At 51.9% G+C, this 15,266-nt stretch overlaps 1 protein-coding gene across 1 annotated transcript in view; it reads left to right on the top strand.

Annotated features, from left to right (window-relative positions):
* Positions 1 to 15,266, top strand: part of RPH3AL (rabphilin 3A like (without C2 domains)) — a 137,622-nt gene that overhangs the window by 44,899 nt on the left and 77,457 nt on the right. Inside the window, 3 exon segments of the mRNA XM_032428844.1 lie at positions 6,555 to 6,666; positions 11,003 to 11,146; positions 13,953 to 14,082. Coding sequence (XP_032284735.1) covers positions 6,590 to 6,666; positions 11,003 to 11,146; positions 13,953 to 14,082 — 351 coding nt within the window. The 5' untranslated portion in view covers positions 6,555 to 6,589.

A 15,266-nucleotide genomic window follows, 5' to 3' on the forward strand; every position in this document is an offset into this window, starting at 1 on the left:
CACGAAGCTCTTTAAGGGGACAGAAGGTTTCTTTCAAGTAGATATGAATATTTGTGGAGAGGAGGCCTTTTTTTAGTGATTACAGAACTGTGTGCATTATAAAACCAACTTATTGGAGATTTCCAGATAGGTTTTGAATTCTGGGGTCAAAAATAGAAAATCCACATGAGGCTAATGGGACAGAGCTGCAACTCTGTCACTACAAAAAGTAGTGGATAATTCTAGAAGCACCTTGGAGAGAGTAGGCTGAGGCCTGCAACTGATAGCTTTGAGCGACTGTGAACGTCACTGTGATAAAAGTTTGTCTTAACAATGTATGAGAAAAAAGTATACTTTCCCTTTGGGGAATTTATCCTGAGGAAATGATCAGAGATAGGCACAGAGGTTCATCTCCCAGATACACATTTTTCTGTTGAATATAAATAGAACAAAATTGGAAATGATCTATGTGCTCCCAAGCAGGACAATGATAAAATATATCCAGAATGCTAAGTTAAACAATTAAAAATCATGGTTTTGAGGAATTCTAATAACGTGAGAAAGTACAGTGTGAGAAGAGAACAGCAAACAGGATGTGTGGCAAGAACCCAATTTTATTTGAAATCTCTACAGAAATACCTGGAAAAAAATCGGGAGGCCTTACATTGAGCTGTCAGGAGTCTCCATGTGGGGTGGGTGATGGTGAGCATGGGCTGGTCTTGCTTGTGATACCCGGCAGAGCCCAGGTCGCGGCCTTGTGCGGGCGCGTCATGGCTGTTGCCCGGTGAGGACAGCTGGCTGTGAATGCAAAGTTTGTCTGCGGTGACTAACACCCAGGGTGGTGAGCTTTGGACTTGAGGGAGAGGAAAATTGAATCTCCCTGGAAGAATGAGTTTGTTTTCACCGATCTGCCTCAGAAAGTTGCCTGAGGCTCATGGACTCCTTCCCTACAGAATTGTCTCAGGAAACCATCACCAGGCATTTCCTGGTCCCTGTTCCTGGTCCCCCCGGGGGGAGGGGGCGTGTCCCCTCAGCCCAGGCGCTCCTGAGGGCGCAGCAGACCTCAATCGGCAGGATGGAGGCAGCCCCTGGAGGCCTGGCGCCCCAGCCTTAGGGCACGCGGGCCTCTCGGCAGGGAGGTGGCTCTGGGTGCTGACTCCCCTGTGGGGAGTCCTGAGGAACAAACTGTTTTGTGAGCGAGCAAGTTGCAGAGCATGGCTGGAGCCCAGCTCTGCTCTGAGCACGTTTGGCTTGTTGTCTGAACTGCTCCTTGTCTGGGAACGGCCATCTCTTTGATGAAGTCAATTCCGCTGAGCACCTACTTTGTAGCAGGCCCTGTGCTGGGCTCCAGAGATGGACAGGGGAAGAGGACACAGGCTCCCCGGGGAGCCCGCAGGCCTGGGGGGGTGGGAGCATGTTGTCAGTAGAGTGGGGGGACTCTGGGTTCCCAGGTCTGAGCCCACCTCCCCCCGGACCAGTCTTCCATCCTCAGCAGAACGCACATGCGTGTGTGCACACGTGCACACCACATACCTCTCTCCTTCGGCTCTTCCCCCTCACAGCTGGAAGGACTTCAGAGACAGGCCTGGCCCCGGCTGCCTGTTCTCCCCTGGTTGGCAGAGGAGGCTGGAGCTCCACGCAGCAGCCCTCTTTCCGCAGACCCTGCTGCCTTGCTTCTCTCTAGGCCCTCAGCCCAGTCCCTCTTTCCCCTGGAGAATGTGTGGTTTGCATTTCCTGCCTTTTCACTTGCCCTCTTTAAGCCCCTGTTTGGTTCCCTGGTCAGTTGGGTTTTTTTTAAGATTTTATTTATTCATTTGACAGAGAAAGACACAGCGAGAGAGGGAACACAAGCAGGGGGAATGGGAGAGGGAGAAGAAGGCTTCCCGCGGAGCAAGGAGCCTGATGTAGGGCTCGATCCCAGGACCCTGGGATCATGACCTGAGCCGAAGGCAGACGCCCAGAATACTGAGCCACCCAGGCGCCCCGTCAGTTGATTTTTGACCGGGACAGATTGGCGTTTGTTCATGCAAGAGTGCAGTCCACGTTCAACTCCCATGGCCCTGCTCTTTGGAAGCTTTAAGGACCCAGCTCTTAAGAGCGCACAGGGCTTTGGGAAGAGGCCCTCCCTGGCCCTCCTCCGGGAGCCACCGCTGGAGGGGAGCAGAGCCCCAGCTGGTGTGTGTTGGCAGGTGGTGAGCACACAGCTTGGCAGAGGAGCCCCCTGGATGGAGAGGGTTCAGGAAGCCAGGGACAGGGCTTGGCTGGCGAGTCAGGGAGCTGGTGGCTCAGGCGGAAGAGATTTGGAGAACCTAAGCTGGCTCCATTGGCAGTTTCCCAACGTGTGGCCCTTCCTCTCTCACCACCTGTCCCGAGGCTGCTCTGTGTGGGCGGAGGACAGCTGTGCCTTACACGACGCTAGCTGCAGCCTGGGCAGAAGCCCGAGTTCTCTCCCGGAGCCAGCCCTGTGGACAGGCTCAGCCGTGATCATAGCAGATCTCAGCATGGATGAGGACCCTGCCAGCCCGTGTTCACAGCCCGAGGCCCAGGGAGGTGACGTCTGTCTACTCGCCTTCCCTGAAGCTCAGGAGTAAGAGGCAGGGGACAGGGGGTGCCTTCCTGCTCCCACTCCAGGGGACTGGCTGGGGTGGGGCTCACTTCCCACCTCCCAGGCTGGAGCAGCCACCAGCCTCCTGCCTCAGGACCCTTCTCTAGCCGCCCTGCCCCCCCTCGCCTGCCACCTGTGCCTCCCCACTGCAGCTTATCGGAATCGCTCAGGGTGGTCCCTCCAGCCTGTCTCAGCCGCTTTGGGGACCTATGAGAAAACACAGGCCCAAGGAAGATAACTGACTGGTTCCTGGCCTTCCAGTAAGTTTGCATAAAAGCCAGACTTTCGTGGGTCTTTTCTCTCCTCCTTGGGTCTTCTTTCCCCCTTCTTTACTGCCCCCCAAATCCTTCCCTCCGCCCTACGGCGGAAGGCGATCCAATACAGAGACATTACTATGGAACGAAGGGTTAGTAGACCAGCACAGTTAGCTGTGTGACCTTTCCTCAGTCTCTTAACCTCCCTTGTTTCTCTTCTGTCCAACAGGAAAAACAGTGATGAGAGTTAGAAAGAACAGAACAGAATAGCCAGAATAACAGAATAGTGGGTGGTTGCAGAGTTGTTTTGGCTAAAGTTTTAAAAACAAAAGAAGAGGAATAGAACTCAAATGGGTCACAGGAAAGATAAATGTTAGCTTGGGGGTTCTCTTGCCAGTGATCTCCAAGGACCTTGCTCCCCTAGGAAGTGACCCAAAGGGGACAAGGGGTTCATTCCCTAAAGATTGATTTCAGCCTGTGAGGAACTGCTGCATCTTCTCTCCACCTGTGCTGTCTTCTCCTGGATGTCCCCACCTGTCCTCACCATAAAGGAGATGAAGGTTTGAGCCTGAGAGCATAGGACCCCTTCTTTCTCCTCAACCCCCCCCACCCCCCAGCTGTACACATTCTGGGCTTAGAAGCTTCTGTGGGGGTGTCTGGTAGAGAAGAGGGGCCACCCCCTCCTCACTGTGTCCAGCTGCCCCCGCAGGCCGTGGTAGATCCCAAATGACCAACTGGATGCCCAATATACCCAGGCCGGGTCTCTCCTGGTCAGGGAGACCCCCATCACTTCCATTTCTTGAAGCTCCTAGAGTATTCTTTTAAACAATAATAAGGAGGGCTAATGAATTGTAGTGTGATCTAAACATTTACTTGGAACAGAGTAATGCTTTTCATACCCACGTGGCAGTGTGATTGTACTATTCACAAGATAACAAATTCTGAAAAACAACAAAACAAACCGTAGAGCACTGAAGGCTGGATGTGGGACGCTGGTTTACACTTGTGTGATGAGTGTGTCATTTTTGACCCTGTCTGTGTTTCCCTGGATCGTATGTTAGCCTCATTTGGGAGAAGGTCAAGACTTTGGATTTGAGGAGGCCCTTGGGTGATGGTGGCGTCCTAGTGCTGGGCCTGGCCATGGGGTCTCCACACGTGGCTCTTTAGGGTCTGGATGTGCCTAGCGCTCTCTCCCAAGGTGGCCCACAGTGGAGAGCAGGTGCTTGGATGTGCTGCATGGGATAGAGAGACCACTGCAGTCAAGGTCATGGGCTTGGTCTCTGTGGCTACAGCCAACACGCTGACCCCTGCTGGTCATCATAGAAATCGGTGACATTGGTCTGGAACAGTAGTTCTCAAACCATGAGCCAGGGATCCCTGGGGGGTCTCTGACACCTTTCAGGAAATCCACAGGGTCAAAACTATTTCATAATAATAATAAAATGCTGCATCCCATTCTCTCACAAATGTACAGAAAAGGAAAAGTTCATTAATACGGTTTCAGATGCCACATTTGAACTAATCTTTAAGAAACTACCATCTGTTGAATCTGGTACACTATGAAAGAAGAATATCCACAATTATCTGGAAAGACTGTTAAAATACTCCAACCGTAGTACATATTTGTGAGAGTCTAGACGTCCGTCATGCACTTGAACAAAACCACATAATCACAAAAGATTGAACAAAAAATCGGATATGAACATCCAGCTGACTTTTGTGAACCAAACATTACACAGATTTTTAAAAATGTAAAACAAAGCCATTATTTTCACTAGTTGTTTTTTGTTCTGAAAACATAGCTTTCTAAATAAAATATATGAACATCTAATGGGTTTATTGTTTTTTGATGAATTAAAATTAAATTTTTCCCTCAGTTTTAATTTCTAATGTAGTAAGTATCAATAGATACAGCCCACATAATTTGCTGTTCTCAATAATTTTTATTACCGTTTAATGAGATATAGTTCATATACCATAAAATTCACATTCTAGAAGGATATTCATTGGTCTTAGTTTATTTTCAAAGTTGTGCAACCATCACCACGACCTAATTACAGAATATTTTCATGACCCCAAAAAGAAACCCTGAACCCATTAGCAGAAACTCATTCCTTCTTCCCGCCACCCGCACTCCAGCCCCTGACAACCATTAATCTACTTGCTGTCTCTGTGGATTTGCCTGTTCCGGACATTTCTTGTAAATGGAATAATACAACATGTGATCTTTTGTGACTGGCTTTTTTTTTTTTTTAAAGTAGGCTCCACACCCACCCACATGGGGCCCAGTGTGGAGCTTGAACTCACGACCCTGAGATCAAGACCTGGGCTGAAATCAAGAGCCGGACACTTAACTGACTGAGCCACCCAGGTGCCCATTTTGTGCCTGGCTTCTTACACTTAGCATAATGTTTTCAAGGTTCAGCCACATTATAGCCTTTATCAGTACTTCACTTTTAATGGCCGAATAATATTCCATTGTGTATGGATAATGCCAAATGATCTACATTTATCAGTTGGCAGATACCGGAATTATTTCCACTTTTAGCTGTTATGAATAATACTGCTATGAACATCCATAAGCAAGCTTTTTTTTTTTAAAGATCTTATTTATTTGAGAGAGAGAGAGCTTAAGTAGGGGGAGCGGCAGGCAGCGGGAGAGGGAGAAGCAGGCTTCCCGCAGAGCAGGGAGCCCGATGCTGGCCTCGATCCCAGGACCCTGAGATCATGACCTGAGCTGAAGGCAGACACTTAACTGACTGAGCCACCCAGGTGCCCCACCAACCTCAGTAGTTTTTAAGGGTATGAAGGATTCCTGTGTTTGAAATCTGTTGGTCTAGATGGGATTGGGCCAGAGCAGTGTGGATAACTCAGTGCAGCCCCTCATCTTTGCTCTGGGATTGAGTTACCATCCCCCTGCTCTCCCCCCAACACACACACACACACACACACACACACACACACACACTCTCCAGCATACATGTGCAGTACCCTTATGCTAGATCATCAAAGAGCTGGTCATAGCCTTGGTGGCAAGGAGAAAGGCAGCTGAGCTGGACCACGCACGTTAAAGCACCAGGAAGTTCTGGAGCAGGGTGGCCTCCCTGCAGGATTCCCGAAGGTGCCATCTCCCTTGTAGTCCTGGCCGTAGCTGTGGCTCCCCATCCTCCTTCCGGCTCTGGGGAGCCCTGTGATGGTTGGCAGAACATGCTGGGGAGCAGAACCCGTGAAGGTGGCCACGTTTAGCTACACCTGTGGTCCTGGAGCAGCCACAGTGGGTCCCCCAGCTTTGGGAGGGGGCATACGGCTCCCCCGGGCTTTCTAGCTGTGTGCCCCCCGGCCCCAGCCCCTGCTGCTCAGCACCGTGCTCAGTACGGTAGGGGCTGTACTTGGGAGAGGCAGGAGTCAAGTGCCCTCCACTTGTGCCTCTTCCCCCCCTCTTCTGCTTCTAACTTCTGATGTCCTGCCAGTCATGTCCAATCTGGTCACTTAGCCGCATGAGCCACCTAGTCAACCCTCCCCGAATTATGATCCTTTCAAAAGAGGAGCTTTGAGGGAACAGTATTTAGCCAGAGGATTCTGATGGCGAGGCATCTGCAGGCAGCCAGATACAGGGATGCGCCGGAAGTGCCAGTGCTTGGTGCCTGAGGGACCCTGGCTGCTGTCTGCACCCCAGCTGATGATGTGCTCTTGATTTTTCCCCCTTCTCACCTCAGATGTGACTCCTGGCCCTGGGTGGGCACTCGGAGCCATGGCCGACACCATCTTCGGCAGTGGGAATGACCAGTGGGTTTGCCCCAACGATCGGCAGCTCGCTCTGCGAGCCAAGTGAGTATCTCCAAGGTCCTACCAGGCCTGCCTTCCCTCCCTGTCCCCGCTTCCCTCCTTCTGGGGGCAAGATTCAATATCAGGGACCCAGAAAGAGAAGTTTGGAGACAAGTGCATGTCTGATGCACACCACACTCCAGGCCCCGAGGTCGGCACTGAACAGCCATTCACTCATTTGCCATGTGGAATGTACCCTCATTTCTCGGAGGAGGAAAGGGAGGCTGCGCTCCTTGCCCATGGCAAGCCGGGGACCCACGCCCAGGCCCCTCTGATTCCCAGGCCTACAGCAGGCTGCAGGGAGCCAAACCACTTCCTCTGCCTTCTCTGGTGAGAGTACGTCACTGAGCCTTCAGTCCCTGAGCCCCTGGAGGCGGGGAGCCTTTGATACCTGGATGCCCACTTCACGGCCAGGGCCTCACACTGACAGGACAGAGCAAAGGCTGATCAAGTGAACCAAGAGTTGCCCGCCGGGCTGAAACACAGCCAGCCTCGAAGTGTCCCCAGTCTCCTCCAGTACACTGCCAGGGTCTCTCTGGTTCTGGTTTGTCCCCTTCAGGTTCCAGCTTTCCTCTTATCCCTCAGCGTGGTGACCCCTCAGACCCAGTTAGGTCAGTCCATCTCTACCCACTTTCCCCCCTGTGGCCGGAGACCAGGGCCTCCCAGATGCCTCTCCTGCCTTCCAGGCTTCCCTCTCCATCCAGGGATTTGGAGGTCCCTGGTGTCTGATAAGCCCCCAAGAAGGCCTCTTCATCTGTCAAACCACGCCAATTATGGGAGCCAGCATTTCCCAAATGGGACCAAGTTCAAGAAATTTGCAGTTAGATGTTACAGGCCTGCAGGGGGACAGAGCTGAAACATCAAAGAGGGATAGAAAAATTAATCCAAACCGCCCAAGAGTGGAGTCCTGCATGATTTGCAGGAATCTCTGTGCAACAGTTAATTTGTCCCTCTCACCGGGATGGCTCGGCTCCTTTCAGCCCCCTGCACAGCCCCCGCGGGGGAGAGAGCAGGGATGAAGCCGGCAGCTCTCCTTCTCTGCTCCGATGCCAGGCGAGATGATGGGTCCTCCCTGGCAGGATACAAGGAGCTGGGGAGAGCTGTGCTCTCAGTGTGACCCCTGGTGACCCCTCTGGCATTTCCTTCAGTTCTCCCTGACCTCGTCTTGCACTCAGCAGCAGCCCGAAGCTGTTGTAGCATCTTTTAGTAGAACAGATGCTTTTATCTCCTCCCCAGGGTGTGCTGCCTTGTAATGCCAGGCTCCGTAAAGGAGAATACTACAAAGCTTGCATCCGGGTCCTGTGCCCCGAGGGTTCCTCTGGGAGGCCTGGGGAAGTTGCCTTCCCTGGCTTCAGCTCAGGTCTGTCCTCAAGCACCATCAGACATTTTCTAAACCCCTACTATGTGCCAGGCGCCGATTGCACAGCAGTGAACAAGACCAACGTGGTCCTTTTTCTTAAGGCACTGGTGGGGAGAGGTGAGCATTATACATATAATTACCCATGTGCAGCTACTTCGACAGCAGAGACAGGCAGTGGGGTGAAGGCAGGTGCTAACTTAATCTGGGGATTTGGAGAGGCTTCCCTGAGAATATGATGTTTATGTTGAGTCCTGGAGTAGGGATAAATGTTAGATGGAAATAGGGGAAGGGAGCTTCTAGGCAGAAGGTACAGCTTGTGCAAAGGCCCTGAGGTAGAAGGAACAGGACATGTAGAGGGCCTGACAGGAGGCCAGTGTGGCTTGAGTACAGAGTGAGGTGGTGAATGAGGTGAACGGAAGCTGGGGAAGTGGGCAGGAGCCAGATGGTGTAGGGCTGGTCCTCCAGACTCACATTCTAGAGAGGAGACAGAGGGTCCTACTTGGCCTTGAAATAATGCTTAAGCCCCATGATGGAGCTATGCCTGAACTTTCTGGGAAATCTGAGAATGGACTCAACCCATCTTGGAGGGGATCTTTACCAGGAATCTAAGAGAAGTCCTTTTTTTTTTTTTTTTTTTAAGATTTTATTTATTTTGGTGGGGAGCGTGAGCAGGGAAGGGGGAGGAAGAGGGAGAGGGAGGCAGGGCTGTCAGCAGCCGCTGACCATGGACTCCTTGGGTCAGGAGGCTGGCCAGCCATCTAACCGCTCTCAGCCTCCTCTGCTGAAAAAAGGGGAGGCTGAAGGGGAGGCCGGCCTTAAGTGATCACAGGAGGGTCTGGTGCGAGGAGGTCTGCTGTGCTCTGGGCTGGCGCCAGGAGCTAGCTGGGTAGGAGTTGCACCCTCCAGGATGGATGGCAGTGCCAGTGCCATGCCCTCCTATTTCTGTGTCCTGGGCCTGCCTTTTTCCACGGGGAGGCCTGAGCTTAGGGACCCTGTTTTCCAGTTCTCCTTCCCTGGCCCAGGGAGTCACACACGGAGGGTGTCCTGGCCAATCCCTGACTACCTGAATCCCTGCAATGCTCAGGTGGAGAAAACCTGCAGCTCGGGGTGGGCGAGTGTTGCTTCAGGGCCTAAACCGCTCGAGTCTGCTCAGTACACAGAGGAAAGGTGGGTGTGTGCCCCTGCCCACTCCAGGGACTGGCCCCCCTTCCTCTGACTCCCGGCTCTGCCCCTTTCCCTCTGTTTGCTTCCCCCGGCTCTGTGAGGACTGCTTCAAAAAGTGTTGGTCTAGGGCAGTGCTTCTTTTTGACTTGGAGACATAGGCAGGCTAGAAGTCTGGAGCCCCTCAGTACGGCACCTTACTTCATGTCTCTGCACCTTTGCACATGTGGCTTTTCTTTGCCTGAACACCATCTCCTTCTTTCTGTGGGGGAAACACCTGTTCATCTTGCAAAACCCTGCAGGAGCACTGCTTCTTTGGTCAAGCCATTCCTGATGGTTCTGCCCATGAGAATTATAGTAATCATCATTAAGTACCACTGATTAAGCAATTGGGCATTTGCTGTATGCAGAGCACTTGGTATACTCTGTCTCATTTACTCCGCGTGGCATCCCTTAAAGGGACAGAGCAGGAAATCCGGGATGAGCAGCTGCCCACATTCTCACGGCTGGGAAGGGACCGAGCCAAAGGTAAGACCATCCAGTGGCCTCCGGTCTGAGCCCTTCACCTTAACCAGCCTGCTGGACCTACAGAGGAAGGACATGTTCTTTAGCTCCCCTGACGTACACCGTGTCGATAGTTGGCTGCAGTAGCCCAGATGGGGCAGTGAAGTGAGACCACCGGTGTCCATCTGTGTCAGGGAGCGCCAGGAAGGCGTCCACAGCCTCATCCTCTTGCCCTGTGTCCTGCAGCAGAGACTCTTGCTTGCTGTCCCTTCTTTAGGGAAGCCCAGCAGCATGTCCCCAACACCTACCGAGCCTGGCCTCGAAGTGGACGCCCAGTAAATAGGTCTTGAACGAAATAGCTCTTATTTTTCATTAAGTAAATATTGGTGTCATTGATTGGGCATCTTGTGTCCCCAAGCCTCTTGTCATTCTTTGAGGTGGTGACTTTGCCCTCTGGCCCACCTCCGTGTTCCTAGCACCTGGCACAGAATGTCTTGGACAGGCTGGGACCCTGGGCAGCGAGTTGGGGCTTGGTCTGCCGCTGCCACTCCCATTCCCTCCACAAAGATAGGAAGGGCGTGAGTTCTTCCCCTCAGCCCCCGGGCGCAGCCTCGGGAGGTGGCACTCCTGCCACCTCCCCTCCTTCTGTGCGGTGGCACTGCCCTCCTGCCCTCAAACCCTCTCATTTGCAAACTGCTGTGGGCATCTCCTTTCATACTCAGGGTTCGTTTTTGATCTAATTACCATTCTTTCCTATCCCACAGTAAGCTCCATTTCACTTAGATGCCGCAGAGCTCAGTCTTTTTTTTTTTTTTTAAGATTTTATTTATTTGACAGAGAGAGAGAGCACAAGGGAGGAGCGGGGCCCAGGGAGAGGGAGAAGCAGACTCCCCGCTGAGCAGGGAGCCCGATGTGGGACTCCATCCCAGGACCCTGGGATCATGACCTGAGCCGAAGGCAGATGCTTCACCAACTGAGCCACCCAGGCGCCCCAGATCTCAGTCTTGCTGATCTTCCGTGCTCTTCCCTCACAGCCCCACGTGCTGTGGCAGTGGCCTTCTCTGTCCAGAGGGTCGCACCCCGCGCTCCTGCCTCCCGCCATGCTAAGGTGGCACCGCTGGTCTTTGTGGGGCCCGGTGGCTGGCAGGTGTCAGAGCCAGCACTCAAAACATCTGCCCTGTTCCCTGAACCCCTCTTCTGGACACACAGCACCTGGGCTGTCCCCAGACTGTTCTGCGGGGGGCGCTTCGGGATATGGTGGGGCCACCTGAGTTTGCACTGCGGTGGCCTCAGGGCCGGCTGTGCCTTCTCCAGGCTGCAGACGGGCTGGTCTGTGCACACCTACCAGACAGAGAAGCAGAGGAAGAGCCAGTGCCTCAGCCCAGCCGAGGTGGAGGCCATCCTGCAGGTCATCCAGAGGGCAGAGCGGCTGGATGTCATGGAGCAGCAGAGAATCGGGTAAGGGCTGCTTCTGAGCTGGGGCGGGAGGGAGCAAGATCCTTGAGAGGGAAGCAAAGTCATTTAGTGTCAGATCGGGGGCGCTGAGAGTGGCACCCTGGGTCCTAGCGCTGGCTTTCACCTCAGGGAGTGAGTCCGCTCTGCCCGAACACCCCTGGGGTGTAGATGCATAACCCAGCCCCGCAAAGCCTCCGTACACTCCTCTGTGAGAAGGGGTTAGTGGCTCCTGCGTGGGCCCGAGGCCGTGGGGGGATGAATGAGCATCGTGAGGGGCTCTTCAGCTCCACACACGTGAGGGTCAGCCGTGGTCCAGCCGCAGGAGGGATTTGAGTGGAAGTTGAGCCTGGACGGCCCTGCCCCAGCAAGGACTCCAGGAAGAGATGCTCTCCAGCTTGTTCTAAGCTCTTCTCCTGGCCTCCAGCATCCCGAGCTGACCCCTATACAGCCTTCGGGCAGTTTGGTCGTGTCTCTTTTTGTTTGTTGAGTTACCAAAGCAATTCATACCTCCTAGAAAATTGGAAAGACACAGAAAAACACAAGTAGGAAAACACAAACGCAGTGCATCGCATCGGACAGGATTTAATTTGATTCTGATCTCCTTGTTCTTCTGTTCATCTTTTTCATTAAGTATGTGATCATTTAAAAAGTCAGACACTGTAGAAATGCACAGTTCTAAAAGCGAAAGCACCACTACAAGGACCCTGCTGTCCAGTTTGTTAAATGTGCCTCAATAATACGGACATATCATTACTGTCGTTTTATTACAAAAAGGGTGTATATCAGACAGACCAGTTGTCTTTAGCTTTTTTCCCCCACATAGGCTGCCTGACCCTGCCCTCTCCTAGGGTCCTACGAGGAGCTGTGCAGCCCCACGCTCATGACTGACAAGCCAGCGCCGCATCCCTCAGGCTCCCCCAGGAGGGCATTCTGGGAGCCGGTGGGGGTGTTTCATGTGGGCTCCCTGATGCAGCGGGAAGTGTTTGCACCCCCCCATCCGTCTGGCCCCCACTGTGAACACTGGGTTTGACAGAGATGTGGAATGACCCAGAAGGCGGTGCCTCAGACTGTCTCAGAAGGAGGAGGTGTATCCTGTTTCCATGAGTTAGAAGGGTTGTACTCACGGGGCCCCTGTGAACAAGCAGTTCAGGCCAGAGCTCAAGCTGGGTTTATTTCCGGGGCCTTGCAGTTTCCTGGGTGAGCGACAGTGTGGAAGGGACCTCTGCGGACGTCAGAGGGCATGTAGGTAGAGGCAGCTCCCCCTTGGCCCCCAGGCAGAGCCTGATCACCTCCGGGGAGAGTGGGGGGCTGCGGATCTCGGTGTTGGGCCCTGGGCTCCACCTCTTAGGAACTGTGTAACGCTGGTGGGAAGTGACTTTATATCTCTGAGCCTCAGTCTTGTTATTGTTAAAATGGGGGAAAATAGCATCCTCCTCCCTGGGAGGTTGAGATAATGTACCTGCACTCTGTCCCGTGTTCCTTCATTCAAGAATTTTCCCTGAGTGTCCCCTGGGGACTGGAGACACCGTGGCCATCAAAACAGAAGTGGCCACCAGTTTTGTGAGGGTTGAAGTGTTGCTATGAAAAGAGGGAGTCACAGTGGGCTGAGGGGCCATGGGACCCTGAGGGGAGTCACCTATCCTAGGCTTAGCAGGGTTCAGGGATGGCTCCTGGACACTCGGCATCAGAGGTTAAAGAAAAGCTCTTTTTCTTTCTTCCTCCAGCTTCTTCATCCACACACTTGCTCAGACCAAAACCTCTACATCATCCCAGATCTCTCTCTCTTACCTCCTGTATCCCTTTTCCATGGATGCTGCCTCAGTGCCCCTTTGCTGGGCCTCCCAGCATCTCCTGCTGGCTTCCTCACCTGCACTCCCTTGTTGTAGTCCTGGCTTTCCACAGCGGCTGGAGTGAGCTTTTAAAACTGCCACTTGGGGGGGCGCCTGGCTGGCTCAGTCAGAAGAGCCCGGGACTCTTTATCTTGGGGTCCTGAGTTTGAGCCCCACATCAGGTGTAGAGATTACTTAAATGAATAAATAAGTAAGTAAGTAAGTAAATAATACTTTTAAAAGTTAAAATAAAAAAAATTAAAATGTCCCTTAGATCAAATCCCTCCTCTACTTAAAACTCTTCAGTGGCTTCATGTTGATCTTAGAAAATAATCCAAATTCCATTTTGTGTCCTACAAAACCCATGTAATCTGTCCCCTCCTCGCTCCTCCAGGGAATGGCCACACTGGCCTCCCTGCTGTTCTAATGTGCCAAGGCCTTTGTCTTTGCCTCCCCCACCAGCTGTTCCCTCTGCCTGGAGTCCCCCCCCCCCCCCCCCGCCCCAGGCCTGCTCTTCACCTGGTTTGGCCTTGTCCTCCTTTAGCTCTCAGTTCACATGTTCTCAGAGAGGCCTTCACTGATCACCACCTGACATGCTGCCTCTCAGTCTTCTCCCCACGCACTTACTTGATTTCATAGCACTCCCCCTGTCTGAAGTCAGTTTGCTTGTTGACTTTTTATGGACTTTATCTTTATTGAACATATGTTCTATGAGAGCAGGGACCATGTCTATCTCTGGCTTGTTTGCTACAATATCCCCAGGGTGTGGCACATCGTAGGTACTCAGTTAATAGTTGGGGAGCGAATGAATGATTAGGAGGTAGCCTGGAAAAGGGGTGGGGCAGGGAACAGTATCCCAGGTGAGGGAACAGCACATGGGCCAAGGTATAGCGCTGGGGCCCCATGGCAGCCATACCTGGGCAGTGCTCAGGTTGGAGACAGGAAACACATTCCATCTGACTCTGTGTCTTGTGCTGCAGACGACTGGTGGAGCGGCTGGAGACCATGAGGCGGAACGTGATGGGGAATGGCCTTTCCCAGTGTCTGCTCTGTGGGGAGGTGCTGGGCTTCCTGGGAAGTTCATCAGTGTTCTGCAAAGACTGCAGGAAGGTAAGGCCCTGCGCTGGCTACCCAATCTGGACCTGCTCTGTGGCTTTGCACCCTGGCTCCCAGGAGTGTATGTTGTATGTGTCTGTGTGTGTCCTTGTGTGCATGTGTGTGCATACGGTATCCTGTGCTTCTTGGCAAGAAGAATTAGGGCCTAAGGTTGAATGGCCTGGCTTCTAGGGCCAGCTCCGGGAAGTGGACCTCTGGGTCTCACAGGCCTGGGTATGAATTCATACCCAGCTTTTCCACTAGCTGGATGACTTCAGAAAACTTGTTTACTATGTTGAGCCTCATCTTCCTCATCTGTAAAATAGGGATAATGATAACATGTACCTTAGAAAATTGTGAGGATTAAATATTATATGCATAGGTCTTAAAAACCTTGTCTGGCACATTAGTACTCAGTAAATTTTATTAGTTATTAAAGAAATAAAATTCTCCTCAGGGCCAAACAGTATGCTAGGGTTATACTTCTTATTTTGTTGATCTGCTCTCGATGCCTGGTCCCTCAAATGAGAATGATCTTTGCTGCAAAGTCAAATGGATTTTTCCCTTTTCTTATACTCCACTGATTACTCTAAATGGTGTCACATATTAAATTGTTTCAGATTGAGTCCCAGACTTCTTAAAATAACTTATTTTTTCTGGAGTTTCTAATTGCCTTTCTTTTCTTATTGACCCAAGAGTAATGTGCCTTCCAATCCTTAGGATTATTTAGCATCTCAGTTTTACTGTCTATTGCATGGAGCCTACATTTTTTTCCCCTTTTAGACCTTTAGTCATACTCCAGCATAGACTAGTTGCTGCATAGCTGTCATCAGGGGACTTCCCTTTACTGCCCTCCTAGTTTAGAGAGCTCTTCCCAAGATACCATATCTTCCTCTTTCCTTTGTTTTTCAGTCTAGTTTCACTGGTACCCATCTTTCATGTGTTTTAAGCCTCGAGTTATTTTGGTCAATAAGACAGAGATAGAAGCTTCTCTCTTGAGATTATATTGGGTGAGGGAACTGAAACCAAATAATGACCAAATAAATAAGAATATTTCAGGAAGTAATACATTCTAGGAAGAAATAACGGGAAACAGAAGATTGGGGATGGGGTGGTGTGGGGTGGCTAGAGCTGAGAGGACCATAGACTATAGAGAAGTCAAAGAAGTAAACATGGACTTAGCCACATGAAAGCCACTG

Source organism: Phoca vitulina, unplaced genomic scaffold, assembly GCF_004348235.1.
Source record: "Phoca vitulina isolate PV1807 unplaced genomic scaffold, GSC_HSeal_1.0 scaffold40, whole genome shotgun sequence".
Lineage (NCBI taxonomy): Eukaryota > Metazoa > Chordata > Mammalia > Carnivora > Phocidae > Phoca > Phoca vitulina.